Below are 19,583 nucleotides of genomic sequence, written 5' to 3'. Positions count from 1 at the left end.
GTTTGGACAGAGGCTTGGACGATATGGTCTAGTGTGAGATGTTCCTGCTCGTGGTAAGGGGGTTGGAACTAGATGATCTTAAGGTCCTTCCCAACACTAACCATTCTGTGATTCTCTGTAGAGGCTGACATCTTCTTATAAGCAAAGGTATGAGTCACATACATCCAAGAAACAAGTAAGAATCTACTGCAGCTGATTTTAATTAGTGTCAGTGCTCTATGACTTTTTCCCGAGTTTCACCTAGCCTTCCTGGGCTACATAACTATGAAAGCTAGGGGCATGTATGGTTTCACTGTTCCCACTGTTCACAATATCATGTCTCAGATTGTGCTAGTCTGTGCCATCACTGTTTGTTTGAGGCAAAACCAGTAGGGGCATAACTCAAACAATGCTAAGTCACTGAATCTCCTCCAAGCATTCGCACTGAACTCAATGTCAACAAGAATGAAAACCATCATATGACAACAATGAGAAAAGTCATGATGGATGACTACAGCAAGCAATAAAGGTTAAAAGAAAAAAACCCTGCAGCTTAATTGTTGGCAACAAATTGCAGAAATCAAGAAGAGTGAAATAGAGCAAGTCCTGCTGCATATGTTTGCTCTGGGACAGGCTATTCAGCAGGGCAAATCTATCGGCCATGAGCTCTGCAGAGCCTCCAGCACTGACCAAGGACTTCCTCAAGGTGTTGAAGGTTTCATGTCGATGCATTGAGTTGGAGGCATTTTCTAGTCTTACCTGGCAACCAGATGCTCCTTCTAAATAGAATCAGGCTATCATTCAGGCTTTTAAACAGACCACTTCAAGGAATTGTTTTTACAGAAAATATACACATACGGAAGACCAGGGCCTGTGTGTAAACTAGAGAACTGAGTGTAAACATACTGTATTTGGCACCTAATAAAAACATATTTTTGGATATGAGAGGCAACTCTTACCATTTTTTCTCATTGATTCACATGATCCTAAAATCTCAGTATCTGAAGTTCCTGTCCGTTGTTTCATCTTTTCATAGGCAATTTTAACAATAAAATCCTTTGGCTCAGCTTTTCATGTATTTATTGCAGTCTCAAAGAACAGTGAGGATTTACTACACCTTCCCAATGCTTTAGGTGGATAAAAAGTCTTCAGACGTATCGTTGCATGACACAGACTGCAAAGAACTGCAAAAAGGGTCAGAGGAATTAAGCCTTTTTATTGACTAGCTGAGATAGGACCCAAAAGCTGCGTCTACTGCTTGTGGCAAAGGATGACGCTAACATGGCTACTATTGCCTTGTTAGAAGCATCAACAGTAAGAACCCTCCCACACTCCCAAATTGATCTTTCAGGCTTATATGGCTTTTCTAGAGATTTCTTCTGTACTTGCTTGTCTATTCTTTAGTTCATGACATCAAGTAAATTTCCACCAGTTCTTTCCACAGGAAGGAGTTCCCCTTTGGTAAAGTAATGCTAAGAGCAGGGTGGCTCAGCCACATGGACAAGAAATGAAACACATAAGAAAGAAATTGTAGTGTATGACTGATGGAACAATAGCAAGGTTCATGCTTGTTACTGCGTGTGATAGGTTTCTGCTGTAACCTGTTGAGCAACAACTGATTTTTTACATAATTTGAAAATCAAGGCTTTCTTACAGAGCTTATAAATAAACTCTAGGTAAAATTTCTTATGTAGCAACATGTCAGGGGGAAGAATGTGAAACAGCATAGCATGGAAGTAGCCAAATTTCTCAAATTTACTGCATGAGCTAGAGAAATACATACAGATAAACCACAGTGAAGCCAGGCCAAATAGCCTGGAAGCAGTATTTTCACTTCCTGCAAATAAATACAATTAAAATCTCAAAGAAGTGAGACTGTGGGACATAGTTCAGCTTGTCTGACTCTCATTGAGGTTAAGCAAACTCCTGAGTTCCTGCATCAGCAAATTCAGATGATCAAGCTCCATGAGAAAAAAATTTGGGTCACTAGCTGTACTGGATGTAAAAGAGTTACAGAGGTAAAAGAAGGCTATAAAATGCAGATTTTGCTAGATACCACTGGCATTGTCCCAGCCACTCCCTCTCAGCCTAGTGTTTTTGACGTTTATAGCAAAATTTAAATGCTGTGCTTTTGAAAGAATCTGTATTTCATATCAGTTTCCATCTGACCAGTCTTGCAGTTGGCCATTCACCGAAATGGCATTAAACAAAGGCTTTTGTTTAGTAGCAGGTTGAGTGTACACAGCTGAAGAAGGTGGATTGAACTAGTCTGACTGAAGCTCACACAGTCTTTTCTGGTGACAGGAATGGGAGAACAAGGGGGAGTTTGGGGTCACTGAAAAGCAGCTTGGCACCTTAATACCTTCAGAATCATAGCTAATTCTTTAGCATGTGTCTGTCTACAGCAGAAGTCACCAAGAGGTCTCATGCAAACATGAAAACACTGCTTTTAGTGTGACTTTTTGGGACAAGTGCTGTGCTTAGGGAGTGCTTCTGATGGGGCAGAAATGCTGGGGATAAGACGTCTGGGCTTTGAGCGGAATTGGAAGAGGTGAGAGCCACTCACCTCGTGACATCCTTTACTCAAAATGTCATTCTTTTTTCAAAAGGTAGAAACTTCCATCAGTTGCCACCAAAATTGTCATGGAAGAAACTACTCTTGTACCTCAATAAAGCAAAACTTAAATCCAACCCAAAGAAAGCAGAGAACTCTGTTCCCATACTTGTGTCCATCCTAAAGACAGGACCCAAAAATATTGATGGCATGACATGTAATCATAAATGTTGTTTTACACACCAAAGTGTCCTTTCAGGCTTACCTGCGTGTACGGTGCTACCACATGAAAAGCTGTTATGTTCCCAGATTTTTCAAATGCCAGGTGGTGTATTTAGAAAGACAGGAGATGTCAGAGCATAGGGCCAGGTTCTTGAGGGTGTTAAAGCGCTTGGTTCACATCAGCCAGGTTCTAAATTGACAAAAGTTCATAAAAAGACATGGTATCCTATGCCCTACTCTTCAGCTGTTGAGCACAACTACCCAGCTGCTTCCCAAAATTGTCTAAAAGTCCTGATGTTGCTGAATTGTCGAAGTCTGCTTTTTTTCCTGGACCCCAATGTCACTCTCAAGCTGTACACTCTCCTGTTAGCTGATGTGCAGAAACCCTTACCCTATCTCAAGCCTTCTCCAAATGCACATGAAAAGCACTCAGGAAGAGGGTTCTGGGAGTTGTTACGTATCTTGTGCCTCAACCTATCCAGTGGTAATGGTGCTTGTCTATGATACAAATTATTTGTGAAGTCCCCTGTCTTTCTGGAGAGAAGATCTAAGTCTGTGGGTGACTTGACACCAGAGTCAGAGTAGCTGGTGATAAAGCAGGCTATGGACATGCCTGAACAGGCCAGTTAACCTCCATATTTCAGCTTGTTCATGTATTCCCCACCCAGATTTGGGCAGAAGGATTTGAATTTATCTGCATCTGTTAATGCATGACCAAGCAGAGACAGCTAGGACATGCCCAGAACCATTTTTGGCCAACCTCAGAGGACATGTGAGAAAACAGAAATGCATTTCCAAGGAGAAGAAAAGGAAAGAAAGACTTTCATCTGACTAGAAATACCACAGCTGAGACTATTTTTCATTTTAGATAGTACCCAAGGTAGTAACCTGAGAAGAGATTGGTTTGCAAGGACTATCCAAGACAAGATCAGTCTGATTTTACAACCCCACAACCCCTTCACTTACAGAGACGGAAGGGTTTGTAATAATGGGTATTGTATTTGACTAAACCGAACCAGCTCTAATAAACCCAACTCATAACGGAGCACAGGAACCCTCCTGCACGTCTGAACTTGCAGAAAAGGAGAAGAGATTGGTTTGCAAGGACTATCCAAGACAAGATCAGTCTGATTTTACAACCCCACAACCCCTTCACTTACAGAGACAGCAGGGTTTGTAATAAGGGGTATTGTATTTGACTAAACCGAACCAGATCTAATAACCCAACTCATATTGGAGCACAGGAACCCTCCTGCACGTCTGAACTTGCAGAAAACTCTGAGCAACAAGCCAAAAAATACCTGTAGTGGGAGTAACTGATTGATGAATAGGCTCCTTGTCTGTCATATGTCTACATATGTGCATAGTGGTGTGTGACTCAGAAGAGAAAACCCCCTGCAGAAATATATTGCTTCACACCATGCGGCTGGAAGTTCAGCATAGTCCCTAGCATTGTGCTTCTATTGGTCAGGGACAAGGGGTAGGTTATTGTCCTGGATGCAGCAAGAAAGGTGATGTCAGTAAGCCTTTGCCAACCTTCAGGCTTTAGGTTTTGGGATCTTATCTCGGTGGAAATACCTGGTGCTAAATCACTTTACAGTTCTTCTTAAAATGCATTTGAAAGTTGGTCAAAACCACAAAGAATAAAAGAAGTTGTTTTGGGGATGATAGGTTATATTTTTACAGCTTGCATGTAAAACGTCCTTAATTTTTGTCTCTCCCACCTGTTGGGCTTCTCCTTAGGAAACCTCCTGGATGAGTGCCTTTTACGGTCAGTGAAGGGCCTATAAGTGATTGCTTTTGGCTGTAAGGAGAACTAATATTCATTAAATTGTTAGGAAAAGCAATTGCAGTGCAGACCTGATGGACAGGTTTGGATGTTTTCTGTTACCCGAGTCACGCATCTCGATACACTGCTTACAGTTGTACCTCATCTTAAAGAGCTTGCAACCCTCAGGCTAGCACTGAGGTCCTGGGAAGACAGTGGAGATTCTTCCTTTGGAACTGTCTCCTGCTTTGAGTTTCTGGTTTCTACTGGGTGGTTCTTAGAACAGGAGGTTTCATTTCATGTCCTGCACAGGTGCCTTCTAAGCCATCCTTTTTGTGCTTCTACAGCTTCTGAATTTCTTTTTTACCTTTCTGGGATTACATTGAGCCTGTAAGTCTCTTTCACAGCTACCTCTTAGCACAAAGGTTCCTGCATGCCTCAGTGCAGTAGGATTAGTTTCACTTTAGCCATCTCCGGGCAAGCTTGACCACCCTACTGAACAGTGGCCTCAAGATGCGTACAAAAGGCTCTTGCTTTCCTACCACCTCATATTGTGAGGTCTGCCTCACAGTAGGCACATTGCTTTGTATCAAAGTCTGCTTTGAGAAGCCCATTTTTATGATAAATGAGCTAATCTCTTCCAAAAGTAGGAATATGTCTAACACCCGGACTGAAGAAACAGCAGCTCAACGATATGATTAAATTGGCAGATGTCTGCTTAGATTGCTATGGACTTGTGATTGGTTTCTGTGGTCTTTACACTAGTATGATCTGCTCAGGACAAAGGTCATGACAGTGTGTGTGTGGCTGTCTGCTGTACCTGTTCACTAAATGCAGAAAGCATGGCAGGAAATTTCCTGTACTTTGCCAACCCATCATAAGCTCCTCGTGGCTTTCTTCAACTTTCATTATGTCCAAATCTTCTCATCTTTTTTCCCTCCAAGGGCTCCATTGGGTGCACCATTCCCCCCAACCCCTCTTCAAAGAGTTTCTGCATCACGGCTCTCAAGTTTCTCCCACTGTTAGGCTGAACTAGTGCACTTTTTCTGGAGTTTCTGGATAGAAAGCTTCCCTCACATAGACCAGGACCCCAGTTCTGTGTGTGCCACAAGATGTCACTCATGTCAGGAGGTTGTCATTGATTGACATGTCCAAGGTATGAATTTTTTATCTTACAAAATACCTTACAGCAACCAGTTCTAGATGCAAGGAGTGGAGACTGGGACAAATAGCATGGGCAATCAGAAGGTTTTATTACAAAGAGCAGTAGAATATGAGATGTTAATCTGAAAAAAACTTTCTTTCTAAATAGAGGCAAAAACTGTATAAAAGTGGTTTCCCTGTGTCTAGAATTCTGACATCTGTAAACCACTCAGTTCAATTACTGAAAAAGGTAAGGATCAAAGTAATTTCTGCAGAATCTTCCTTCAGGCTAAATGGAAAGACCAAAACAAGTAAAATCAACAGAACATTCACCAGTAGCAGATTATTCTCCTAATCTTGGATTTCTTAAGAGGAATCTGTGGCCATGAATACACATTTCAGGAGTTTACCTTTACACAAAGCTCTCACTGGAATGTATGTCATGGGTTTTCAGAAAGATGGATGGTCAGGGTTAACAATTGCACAGTACCTCCCTTGTTAGGAAAAGCACTTTATCTGCAGTTTCTGATCCACACTGACCCCAAGCTCTTTTGAAGTGTGGGCCAGAAAGGGTCATTCTGATCTACTGCAGTTTGGGATTTGCTTATTCCTCATTCTTTATATGATTTTCATTGCCCTCCCAGAAATAACCAAATCTCTTGTCCTCTTCATCCTCTACAAATGCTTGTCGATACCTTCTGAACCATTACCTCTTCTGGCACATATCTAATTTCAGATGGAAGGTGGGGAGCAGGGTGATTTGTATTCTGCAAGGGCATACTCATCTGGAAAGAAGAAAGGAAGATGACATTTTTATGAATGAGAAATCATTCTGACCCCAGTTCGTGTGCACTTGTGATTAATACATTATGAACCAGAAAACATTTGGTAGATGTTGTGGTAGTATTCCAGTTGTCAAGGCACTCAGTTGCAGGAGTGCATAGTCAGAACCCAGTGCACTCCTCTGACTATGCTTGACAGGACACACCACTGCCAAGACCAGGAAAGACGTGGATCAGGTGGCAGAACATGCACTCCAGCATCATTTCTCTGGACACTGCTGCTAATCTGTTAGGATGCAGTTCCCAAAGGTTGTGCCAAGCTTGAGAAAAGCAGAGGGAAACTTGAGACACAGTTTTGACAATTGGGTAATGTCTGATGCAATTGTAATTCCGTGAGGCCAGATTAAGAAAGGTGGTCAGACACTTAACTTTCTAGTTAGGTGCTTAAACTCCTTTTGAGTTCAGTGGAACTGTCATTCCTACTTAAGTATTTAAATTCCATGAAGGAAGAGTTCCTCGACTGCAGCCTTCTATGGCAATATAAAGCAAAAATATGAGATAACCTACGTCAGAAAAGACAGGGCCACTACTGCCTTTGAGTTATTTATTTTAACCATAATGCTCAAGCTGTGGAAAGAAAGTGGAATCACACTTCTTTATGTACGTAGTTTGTCGGAAAACAACTCCCAACATACCACTTTCTAATCTGCTTTATGTTGAAATGCAGCCAAAAGAGAAAAGGTGGGGGCAGAAACTGTGTTCTCCAAACCCTTTGTAATTTGATAATCAAAACCAGCAGAATTGCTAGCTTGCTCTCCACTTGTCTCTCCTGAGAAAAAAAGGCAGCAACTGCAGTAAAGGGAAGAGAGGTTCGCACAGAGAGAGCAAGGGAAAACCCACTGTCCGCACCTTGCAAATACTGAGGTCAATATTTTGATTTCACTGGTTTTGCTCAGACCTACTAAGGTCACCTACCTGTTTCGTAGTAGTCGTACATATGTACTGGCACTGGTTTGATATCTGAGATAGGCAGGCTTTGCTCCACACTGAAGGAGAAGTTGATTTCCTTCTGGGAAACCTGGAAATGGCAAGACAAGACAATGCATCAGACTTTTTCTTCTTGTATCTACCCCTGAGGCTAAGGTTGAAGAAGGCATTTCTGGGTCAGGCTGTGTGACAAAGTGCCATTCTCAGTTCTCTCCAGATTGTAAACTTGATATCAAATCAGATAATTGTTTAAAAGCTGCTGTTATGTAAGTTTTGACGCTAAAATTGTGTGCTCTTTTCTTTCTTCCTTTTTGTATTTCTATTGCCAATTATCCCAGCCATTCCCTGGTTACTGCAGCTTTCAGCACGTCAGCATTCATCGTGCCATTGAAAGTTGCCATTAGTTTCTTCAGTTGCCTTTTCCCAGCTAAAATCACCTTCAGCGTCCCTATGAATCTTCTCCTCACTTTTCTTTCTGTAATCACTTTGAGCTCAAGATCCCCATTTTCCCCTGTGGTTCTGTTCCTCAGTTCACACTCTTGCAGCTAAATGTCCCAAACTTTTCTCTAGCCTCATCTTCTTCAGCTTCTCAAACTTTCTCTTGTGTGCCCCTGCTCTCTTCACCCTTTGTCCTTGCTTTGACCTTGCTGACCACTTCATGGGAATGGAGCCATGGACAGGGGCTCTGGAGAATTTTCTGCATCACTGATGCCCTGCTGAGTAAACTTTTCACATCTCAAAATCCCAGCTTCTCTGTGAATTCAGAACACTGACTACAATTTCTTTACTAGATTCTTGGAGGCCAGCTAATAAAAATTACTATTTGAGAGGTAGATACTGTTACTATTTCATTTTGCTTCCTCTCTCCTTCTCTTCTTGGTATTTTAAGATCCCTTGTGTTCTGATTTTCATCTTTCTCCTCTCTCATTCCCTTTATCAATGTCACTGATGTGGAAGTACTATTCTTTCATACAGAAGTCTCTCTAAAAGGGAGGGGATGACACTGAGTCCCTGTAAAACACTCTCAGATTAACTGATGAGAAGCATCTCTTAGGGGCTGAGGAATATTATGTGGACTGGGAACTTTTGCAATATGGACTGCAACTTAGCTATGTTTGTGAAATGATACTTAATCATAGAGCATTCTTCACAAAAAGCAATAAATGCTTATCTCTTCACTGTCGACTACAACTACTCTGCATATATAGATTTGATGTTGGATTGAATGAAATCCCTTTACATCTTTAAGACACGTGTATTGCTAATCTGCTGTTAATGAGATAGACTTTTTTAAATCTGGGAGCCTGTTTTAAACTTCCAATTTAATGAAACCAAAAAGAAACCTCTCAAACTTACCTTCTGAAGGTAGAAAAAGATGTGGTTGTTCTTGATGTCTACACGATCCACAACAGAATTCTGGTACCGGAGCTTTAAATAAGGCAAATAATACCATTGTTAACATAGGAGACTTGCCAAGGACACTTAGAATTAAGTATTCCATAGCAAAACATGTTTAAAGTGGCTGTCATCCTCCTCCTGTGCCGCTCTGACATCTCTTGGCCGAAATAAGAAACGCAAGCCGAGTATTTTCACAACAGGCCAAGTGCAAAGCAACCACAACGATGAACAGTTTTACCAGTCAGCTTTGGTGCATGTGACTTCAAGCATTAACTTGAATGCTCTAATTTCAGTGAGAATTTACACTTACAAGACATTTCTGCAGCTCAAGCTGACTCACTTTCTCGTCCATTGTATATTTGAAAATAACCCAAATGTTTAAAAAAAAAATTAGAAAAGCATATGAGCAAAATTATTTTCCTATAAAAATACACAAAACCAAAATAGTCCAAACTTTAAAACCAGCTATTTTTTCCCCAGGTACCTGTGAAAAGGAATAGGATGCCAGTGTAACATCTCCATGGAAAGATCTTCCAAAGAAAAGTTATGAATCTTATATAGTTCTAGCCAAAAAAAGGAATTCAGGCCTGAAGGCTGAATGATTATAAGTGTACCAAGCTATGAGCAGAATCTCCAATCAACTGCATTCTTCTTTTTGACTACTTGGAGAATATAGCTCATGGCTTGAAGCTAATGCATCTGTTGCAGAAACTAAATTGCAGTAGGAACTGAAACATGGTGCTTATCACTGCAATTTAACTACGGAAAAGGTATTTCTTACATAGATTCTGTTAGGTTGTGTCATTAAAGACTTATACATCCAAACACTAAGGAGGTCAGGGAAACCCCAATAACCTGAGCAGAGCTTCTGGAGCACCCTGACCCAGCTCCCCTGAGGGCTGCCACAGGGCAGTCACCAACCCCATTGTCAGGAAGAGCCACCAGCTGAGTCAACAGCAGACTATGCCTGGATCACCTTAAAGGCTTAAGGAAAATGCTGCCTATGGGGACACAGGTCTGAGCACAGGATGCTAGGACTCAAGAGTTATTAGCAGATGTTTAGGGGAAAGAATCAGAAGTAACAAAGGGAGGAAAATGGGATAAAAGGGTCTGGTTCCACATAAACAAGTTGTTGGTCAGCACACTTATCTGGCTATGCCCTATACCTGGTCACCACAGTCTCTCCCATCTTCTTATTAAACTGTTCCTGGCTTTTTCCCTGGGTGCAGGACTCTGTTCTGTGTGCACATGTATGTATGGAGTGCCAGCTATGGGAGAGCTGACAACAGACCACATGAACTGTGTGAGCAGGGTGCTAGCATCTTGAGACACCAGACATCAGGCTTTTGTGTGGATGTGCACATCAGTGGGTGGTTGTTAGTGACTATCAAGCTGCACTAGTTGTTGGGTGAGCCAAGTGACTTGGTAGCCAGCTACTGAAGCAGGCATAAGTCTTGGCCAAATATTGAAGATACCAGAGGATCTGATTTGGCACTGGAGGGACTAGGAGGCCTTGGAAGCAGAAGCTGGCCAGGCTATTGGGCTTGACCAGCTAGCAGAGACTCCTTTGTGTTTGTTTGGGTGCGTTCATGTGTCTGCATGAGGCAACTGTGAGACCAAGCCCAGCTGCTGCAGGGACTGCACGTTTAGTGTTTGCTGGAGATACCTTATGGATATGTTAGCTGTTCACCGGAGATACCCACCATGCACACATTTGAGTGCTGGGGGGCACTCTACTTCCTGCCACTAGAGTGCTGCTGTGGCCTTGAGAGTGCATATGTCCAGGGGCCCTCAACTGGGTAGAGTAAGGATCCAGGGGCAGCTACTGGGCAGATTGGGTGTCTGAGGTTAGCTGCCAGAAGGGCCACATTGTGTATTTGCATGTACATATGTACACGGGTATACATTCATACACATATGTATGTGTGTGTGCATATTTATATTTCCCACAGATTTCAGTCTGGTTAGACAGGGAAGGAAACACAATAAGGTCATTTGTGCTGTGTTTGTGTAAATGCTCTCTTTCTTGTCTCTGTTAATCTGTATGGCCAGCCTTGTGTATATATATATATATGTATTCATGTATGTAGATATGTATACAGATATGTAGACGTATGTGATGTGCCTGTCTGCCTATTGAGAATACACAGCCTTGCTGTTGGATGGACCTAGGGATATGAAGCTGCAGCAGTCTCACATCTATTGGGCTACTGGATTTGGCAGCTCCCAACAGGTTTGTCTTCAATAGATGAACAGTTACATGTCTGATACACAGAATATGTGACAGAAGGCTGTACCCAGGGACTTTGCAGAATTCCCGTGGGGCTCCAGCTTGCTAACCAGAGACTATGTTTATCTATTTCCTATGTTTTCAGGGTTTACCATTCACTTTGCTCCCATTCTTTACCTTTTCTAGGGAAGATCTTACAGGAACAAAACCCGAGAGCATCTTCACATTAATAATAGCCATATTGGAGACTTTGCGGTTTCCTGTGTAACTAAGAAGAGAAAAGTTCTGTTAGTCTCGTTTGCAAATGGAAAGGAGGCCAGTGAACGACATTTTCAGCTCCCAGTGATCCTTTTTGTCTTCCTGCAGCAGTAGCAGTTAACTGCCTGTACTTAAATCCTTCCTTTGATGCTTTAACAAACTATGAATGCAAAGGGGTAGGTCAATAAGAGGAAGTTACCTGGCGGAGATGACAAGGTCAAACTTTGGTGGGACGTTGCTTGTGCAAGATACATTGGCCAGCAGTATGGAGAGAGAAAATCCTGCAACTTTTTTTGGCAAATGGATGTTGTATCTCAGTGTGGTCTAAAAGAGATGGGAAGTGCGAGATGGGAAATGCAAGATGGTCACAAACTTACAGGCTTTTGTGGCTCTAGCATGAGGTATGGAGAGGAATGAGATACAGCCTGTTTAGTTCTGAGAGGGGTGGTGCTGAGTTTCCAGCTTGCTTACCTGCAGATAGACACAGCCAGTGCCATTCACTTCCACACTGTAATTCCCTGGAATAGCAGGTAAGGAAGCCTGCTGCAGTAAGAAGCGGTTCTTGTCATTCACCTGGAAAGTCTTACTGGGGGATTCCATGAAGTTGACTTTGACTGTGTTAAGACTTGTTTTAGAGAAGGTGAGGTATCCATACTGGGCTAAAGCTTGGAGAGCAACAACAGTGTCCTGAAAAGAACAATATGATTCCTAATTAGATACCCAGCTGTAAGATGGTGCATGGGATTAGCACAGCTCCTATTTCCCTGATGCTTTGTCAGTGCTCATAAATGGAAGGGGGACTTTGCAAAGAGCTAAGGAGAGATGATACAAATTCTGGGGCAACCACACTCAGTTGTTACCTGGCTGGAAGAGAAACCGCCATATGGGTTCTGTTGTTTGACAAGCCAGTGCACAATGTGAGAAGTGTAAGATAAATCTTCTGGAGTGAGTTTTGCTTTATTGAGCAAAGCCAGAAGCACATAGCTGGTCATTTCAATCTCAGCAGAAGGGGCACGGGAATAGAAGACAGGTGAATGTTCTGCTGGTGGCTTGTTTTCTCTCTGCCAATGAACTGAACCACCTGAAAACAGAAAAGTGGGATGTACAGAGCATGGAAAATTTTCTTGCTGGTTAATTCACTACAGCATCAATTGGGAGATAGGCAAACAATTCCCTCGCTGCCTTTACCAGAAGTTTTTTCAGCCATCAGTGTCCTGAACTGGAAAAATTTTAGTTCCAGGACAGAAAACAGAAAGGGATGGAAAGGAAATTAATAAAAGGAGGCTGCATAGGTCAAAGAGTGGTTGAAGTGAAGGCAGTGCCACAGATGCTAAAGCAGTAGCAGACTGGAGCACATGACACAGTCAAGGGAACTGAGTTTGTTCAGTGTGTAGAAGAGGCGGCTAATTGAGAAACCAGGCAGTCTTCACTACCTTGGACTGAGACTTCCAGAGTTCTTCCCCTCTATTTCATAATTCTGAGAAAATCAGGCTGCAGCTCCATCTTTGGTGAAGCAAAAGGAGACCGAGAAGTTCACAGAGATAAATTCAGCAGCAGAGCAGGCATGACATGGGAAGGGAGCAGCATGAGTGAGAAAACTGTATTCAAATAGATTACATCATACCACCGGCCATTCCATCAGCTGTATGGCCTGTATCATGGTCATACTGTACTTACCATCTCTGGTAGCTGTCTTGTCCAGCTTCTCAAGGAAGAATTGGCATCTTTTCTCTTTGTCAGCTAAGCCATAAGCATAGGCAAAGAGGGCCTGGTTATACAGGTTGTGGACCCCATTGCTAAATGCGGTCTCCAAACAGTTCATTCCATTCTGGACAACAGGATGCTAATAATGCAGAACATAATAGGGTTGTCAGGTGCTTGGATTTGTGTCTCAGCTTCTCTTTAAATACTTCCACCAATGCTTAATTAATTAGTTGCCATAACCGACCCTTTATGCTAAGAATTGACATGATTCATGGCATGTTTAAGAGCTTACATTGTGTATCCTATAAAAAATGCCCTTCTGATGGTACTACCTTCTTTCTTTGTTTATTTAGAGGCAGCATGGCTGGACTAACAGAGCACTGTTTCTTTTCCTGACCTGGACGCTGGATGGAGTAGGCAAATTCAGTCTGGATTTTGCACCTACACAGACTACCAACTGGATTCCTCATGGATTTTTCAAATTAATCCGTAGGAACTGATTTGTAACACTCATCAAATACTTATGGCAACTGCAGGTTCTGGCAATAGATTTCCTCAAATGACCCTAATGTCCAACAATTAGTATTTACCAAGAACAATTTCATTGTTCAAGAATACAGATGTGAGGACTATGACTCGTGCACCGTTTGACAACTGGCTGACTGGACTAATAGAGCATAACATCATCAAAGACCTACCGCAGCAGAGTGTCCAGCCTCCAGCAGTGCTGCTACAATGTAGGCTGTGAGTGAGTATTCATCCTCTTCTCCACCCTGAAGGAAAAACAAGCAAAGAAATGGTCAGTACAGAAAGAAATAAAATATTATTTAATTCATAGTAATTAATTCAGATACCAGTTAGATTTGAGATCAGAAGTAATTTCTGTATCCCTGTGTGCACAGGAACAAGAAAGATCAAGTTGACTCAGGATAAAGCCAAAATTATTTCATACGTTTTCTTGGCTTTTGAACATATGCAATAAAGCACATTATAGCCTGTAGCTGAACACATAATGCAATAGTAGCAAATAAAACCTGAGACTTCTAACTCAGAAAGTTCTACTTGTTTCTATCACATTGTCAATAGCAGACATAAGAATCATACCCTGCTTGTGCGTGAGACACACAAGAGAATAGTACCAGGAAGAGCAGCGTATGGTCATAAGCTTGTGTCTGGAAGACAGGATCCAGATCAAAACCAGTGGCAGGACTAGAAGTGTGGGACTATACTTGTCTCAGTTACCTTCAGAGCATTGTTAAAATGTGAGCCAGCATTTTCAAAGCAGCCATCTGGCTTCTGCTTGCTTGCCAGCCAGATCAAAGCTTGAGACTGGACGTTGTCATCAATGTAGATGTAGCGTTTGGCTTGTTCAAATGACTTGTACACAAAGGCAGTGAGCCTGAAGGTGAATCAGAAACAGAAAGCAGGTAAGATGTGAACAAGCTCAAGAAGGTTTACCAGCAACTGGATGTGCAAAAAAAATTACATTAAATAAACTCTATAATGTCTGAGGTAAAAGAAACAAGTGTTTTGTAAGTTTAAATAAATAAGACAGTTAAAAATTGACCTGTGTTTTTTCCATTACTGTGCTTGAAACCGTTCTTTCAGAGCAAGGGTAAAGTATAGACACAGCTTGATGATTGATGATAGTAATTTCTAATTTTAATTAATAGAATTATGAATTAAACTAGGTGTGAAGGTACCTCTGGAAGTCTCCAGTCCAATCACTTGCTTGAACTAGAGACAACCTAGTCCTTTGTCCAATCATGTTGTGAAAATCTCCAGGGATATATACCCACATCCTCTCTGGGCATTTGTCTCAGTGCTGTAGCCTTCTCTTGGGGAAAACTGGTTTTTTTTCCTTCTACCCAGTTGGAGTTTTCCCTGTTGCAACTTGAGTAAAGACAAACTCTTATTCTTTCTCTGTGCACCCCTGAAAAGAGTCTATTTGTCTTTTCTACAGTCCTCATCTAGGTAGTAGAAAGTTTTACCCAGGTTCCCATTACTCTCCTCTTCTATAGGCTGAACAAACCCAGTTCCTTCAACCTCTCCTTGAATATTGCTCTAGCCCCCAATCATCTTATCCTTTTGTTGCACTCTCTCTGGTTTATTAATCCCTCCTTTACTAGGGAATCCAAATTAGTTGAGTTTTGTCCATTTGGTCTATTAAAAATAACTACTTAATATTGATCATTTTTCGAAGCCTAAGGATCCTGCACTAAGGAAATAGAAAGCAACATCACTTACCATACACTCCCTTCAGTATCTCGTGACCCAAAAGAGCTGTAGGATCCATCCAGGTGTTTGTATGATAGCTGTTTTTGGTACCCTAAAAACACAATAAAGAAAACATATTTCTAATTGCAGAAAAGAACGAGTTCTGCCATTCATTCAACTGAAGGAGTAAGACTTTTTAATTTACTCTTAAGTAATGTATGTCTGGTGAATAATGTCAGCTACTATGAATTCTGGGTGCTTTTGGTCCTGGAAGTATGACATGCTTCTTTGGGGTGCTGTCATTGCACACTTCAATGCAATAAGTGTGGTGCTAGAATTCATAGATGAGTGTTCACCATGTAGACCTTTAGAGTCTAATGCACACAATCACAACATTAAATGGAAAAATCTGAAACCTTCTCACCTGCAGATAAATATCCAGTACCCTTGAGTCTAATCTCTTCAGTCAGCTGCCCAGTCTTATTCAGATAATCCAGGGCATAGATGTTGGGTGTGAACAAAGCCATGTTCTGTTCTCCACAACCATAAGGCATATGGAGGAGGTTCTCCATGTTTCTCAAGGCTGTACCCAAAATGTCTCCTGAAGAATGAAAGATGTAAGAAGTCATTTCAGTTCAAACGTGTCTTTCTTACACAGTATTATACACCAATACTGGCTGGCATGGGTTCTGAGAAACAGCTATGATCTCATAGAAGGATTAGATTTTTCCCTGCCCTTTACAACCTGCTTCCCATTTTGTGTGCACGTGTGAGAACAATGTGTGGGGTATGATGCTCCTGGGCTACAGAGGCTGTATTGCACAGTATCAGCACACCGCACACTGACCCAGGCATGCAGAACAACTGTATTTAGAAAGCACTCTGAGTTCAGAACCTCATAAAATTGTAGTTGAAGAGAACTGTCAGTCTGAATAACGACCTTGTGATTAGTAGAGTTGTTTGGGACCTGAAAGTCTTGTTCTGTGGGAACTTACCAACCGATGTGGTTTTCATTATGCAAAAGCATAAATTTGAAATGATGCAGTCAGCAAAGTTCTGATGTATTCTTTCCAAGAAATCAAAATAATTTTTTTCAAAGAAGTCTGCCTTTTCTACTTTTTCAGTTGAATTAACTCTTTTACTATAGAGAATGGGATGTGCTAATATAATATAATCTGAAATGCAATATTAAATTGAAGTAATTTGAGTATTTTGTCCTCTATTGATATGACAGAATTGCGAAGTAGGAAACAACTAGAGAAATTCCATTTACTTTTGGGTTTTAGTCCAGGTACTAAACTTACCAATGACAGAAAAATAAGCTCTGGCTGATCCCTGCACTAGATTTCTTGGCAGGCTGAGAGACACCGGTTCAGAAATCGTTACGCCTGATGAGAGAATGTAACAAGAATAACTATTAAAATCATCTTTTTTCTAGAAGTCTGTGCTTTGTAAGCATTACTACAGTGACTCTTACAATCTGCAGCCTGGGTAAAGAAAATGCTGCAGCGACTTGCCCAATGAGTGTCTTTCAGAGTTACTCATTGCAAGGTATCTCTGAAAAGCCTGAATGGTAGCCCAGCACCTTGAGCCTGAAACCCTCTTTCCTCCTCTGGAAAGGCCTCTGGTTTTGTAAGACAAAACCTGCAAGACAGTGAAGCAGTTCCACTGACTGCCTGGAACAAATGAATGAACTTGCCTTACCTTTTGTACAGATGAGGGAGCTCTGAGTCAATTCCTTTTTAATGCCTTCAGGCTGTTTGATTGCAGGGAATTGGTCAGGAAGAGAAGAAAAATGTAGATCACTAAGAAGTCATGACAATTTAACGGTGTAAAAGAGTCTGCCCATGTTGCTATCCAGACAGTGCACCCCTTGAACACAGTCCTACCCTATCTCCACCAGGATATCTTTTGATCCATGGCTCCCTCTCTCTTTTACATGACACTCTGTCCAGAACAACTTCCTTCTTAGAAAGCAGTTATAAAATAGATATTGCCAGCATATAAGAGGGACTCTGTCCAACTAATCCTATGTGGGTTCTGCTTTTATATCTGCCCTCTACCCACCTCTACAGTATTAGAGTCACAGGTTAAAGGCATTTTTAGGTAAGGTATGGAATCTCCTCCATTCTGGCTACATCTCTACTGACATCTGTGGGGTGTCAGAGCATGTATACTAGTGATCCCAGGAAGGAGACAGTAGCAGGAAGACAGTGGATGCCACTGATTGTTGTGATTTACACTCTTATTTTCATGTGAAGCAGCCTACACAGCTCCACCTGTGACAGCTGACTTGCCTCCTGACACTAGCTAACTGCTTCTAACGCATAGCTATAGGAATCGCAGTTCCCACAGAGCAGATAGCACGTTCAGACTTCCTACTGTACCTCAACAAGCAGAGTTTGAATCAGGGTGTCCCTGTGAATTGTCTCCTCTTCTGGGAATGTGCTGTTTCCAGTAGCTCCAGCATTCAGTTTGGCCTCAGCAGTAATCGTGAATTTCACCTCACCTGGAAAGCCACCCACCAACCCAAGAAAAGAGTTATCTTCGATGTCTACAGCTAAGCCTGGTTTTCACGGCCTCTTCTAGGCTGATGAACTGCTGAGAAATGTATTCTCTCTGAAGGCAGCTCTGTAGAAACAAATTTCATGAAGGTTCCACATCTGTCCAGTAGTGGCAAGAAGTGGTTGATTGGGGCCCTAGTATGACGAATGAAATAAGGGTGATTCTGGCCAAAAAAAAGTGACAGTACTCACTATCAGTTTCCACCTCTTTTAGCCTTGTGCTGAGTTTTCTCTGGCCTAGGGCATTGTTGCAATAGTTATAGCTCTGCTGCATCTCTCCTTCTGATGGAATTTGGTAACTGAGGAACAACACTGAGGAGCAACCCTGTAGTGAACAGCTATGTAGGTGTTGCTCACTTCACCCCTTTGATCATTGCTAACTGGAAATCCAAAGCAGTTTTTACTTGGAAAAAAAATGCATTATCAGAGTTATGAGGGAGAAACAACAGCTTTTTTTTTTCAGCTCTGCAATATTATTTTGCTGCATATCCATTTTCATCTCACTGTAACTTTGCATCTTTCTCAGCAAGTTTGGAGGAAATCACTCACACTGACTACAGGATTTTAGAAACCACCTTTTAAAGAAAAGGTCCATCGGTGGTTCATTCTGAGAAGAATCTTTACTACTTAAAAGCTTTTTGTACTTCAGCTTCTGGGGCACTTATACATACATGCTGTTGTAACTGCTTTTTTTAAAAGACACTATTGACTTGAAGGCAGTGTGAAGTGAAACAGCTGTAAAACTGGGGAGGAGCAATGTCCTCTTTGCCTGTTGGGAATCCAATCCAAAATTATAAGCAATTTTTATTCTTATTAAATACACCTGCTTAGGTGCAAACATGTCAGCTGAAAGATCATGGGCACATGAAATTCTGCCAGTATTTCATACATAATGTGGGAAGTAAAGAGTTAGTCTTAAAATGGACAGGAAATCAAGTACCAAAAATTGGAAGAGATAAAACATCAGAACAATTCTCTGCTCATTCAGTGTGTCTAAGGGAGCTTTAGCAGAGATCCAGTATTAAATTCATGGAGCAATAAGTGGAGCTGTCCAGAAATGCCTGCCTGTGGGTTATTGATACTGCATTAAAGGGTGGGAGTAAGAGAAGAATAAAGATCAAACAGGGATATATCAGTGTAATGAAAAGACAAACTTACCGAGTTTTTGGGGGCTAACTGCCCAAATATAAGTTTTTCTTTCATTGGCACACACCTTTGCTGTGTTGCCCTCTGATGAAAGGATTTCTGCCTTGTAGTCACTCGACTTTGCCAGTATGGCGCTGACCTGAGACAAAGAAAGAAGGAGAAAGATTACAAACAAAGTAGGCTGCCCCTAAAGCTAGGCTGCAGAGCAAGGGAGACCTCCTAGAGAACCCATTTGTCGTCTGAATCTGTGGGCTGGTATCAGGACAGAAGGACAGGGCATTTCTCTCAGGAAGTGGCAAAGCTGTCTCTTTTCTGCCCACTGTCAGTAGCAGTTTCCCAGAAGTGTACCAAGGTCTCAGTGCCAATTAGTCAAGTCATCTTATAAGTTACTGCTACATAGGACATACTTAGCATGTATTGTGTTTTGCACAGCACAGTGCCCAAACTCCATGTTCTAGTTCCTCCTTTAGGAGCAAAAAGAAGTAGTAAATTATACAGGGATAAGGATCCAGTTCTTATCTCCGGTGGACCAGCCACAGTTATCATCAGCCACATTTTCCTAGTGTTATGACACAGGCATGTGTCCATGGAGGGAGTGTGAGAGAGTAGTGTATCAGGCTGAAGTGTAAGT

General features: G+C 41.8%; 1 protein-coding gene across 1 annotated transcript in view; it reads right to left on the bottom strand.

The window, feature by feature from the left end:
• Nucleotides 1-6,398: 6,398 nt before the first annotated feature.
• Nucleotides 6,399-19,583, bottom strand: part of LOC104413650 (ovostatin-like) — a 28,670-nt gene continuing 15,485 nt past the window's right edge. Inside the window, exons 20-35 of the mRNA XM_010024709.1 lie at nt 18,965-19,091; nt 17,630-17,751; nt 16,947-16,998; nt 16,547-16,630; nt 15,667-15,843; nt 15,273-15,354; nt 14,268-14,424; nt 13,724-13,798; nt 12,999-13,164; nt 12,182-12,402; nt 11,793-12,008; nt 11,521-11,645; nt 11,241-11,331; nt 8,792-8,863; nt 7,424-7,526; nt 6,399-6,451 (exon numbers count right to left, since the gene is read on the bottom strand). Of these exons, the coding sequence (XP_010023011.1) occupies nt 6,399-6,451; nt 7,424-7,526; nt 8,792-8,863; nt 11,241-11,331; nt 11,521-11,645; nt 11,793-12,008; nt 12,182-12,402; nt 12,999-13,164; nt 13,724-13,798; nt 14,268-14,424; nt 15,273-15,354; nt 15,667-15,843; nt 16,547-16,630; nt 16,947-16,998; nt 17,630-17,751; nt 18,965-19,091 (1,923 nt within the window). The remainder of the gene's footprint in view (nt 6,452-7,423; nt 7,527-8,791; nt 8,864-11,240; nt 11,332-11,520; nt 11,646-11,792; nt 12,009-12,181; nt 12,403-12,998; nt 13,165-13,723; nt 13,799-14,267; nt 14,425-15,272; nt 15,355-15,666; nt 15,844-16,546; nt 16,631-16,946; nt 16,999-17,629; nt 17,752-18,964; nt 19,092-19,583) is intronic.

This window comes from Nestor notabilis, unplaced genomic scaffold, assembly GCF_000696875.1.
Source record: "Nestor notabilis isolate BGI_N333 unplaced genomic scaffold, ASM69687v1 scaffold1372, whole genome shotgun sequence".
NCBI classification, from domain to species: Eukaryota; Metazoa; Chordata; class Aves; order Psittaciformes; family Psittacidae; genus Nestor; species Nestor notabilis.
This window is presented reverse-complemented; position numbering and strand designations above follow the sequence as displayed.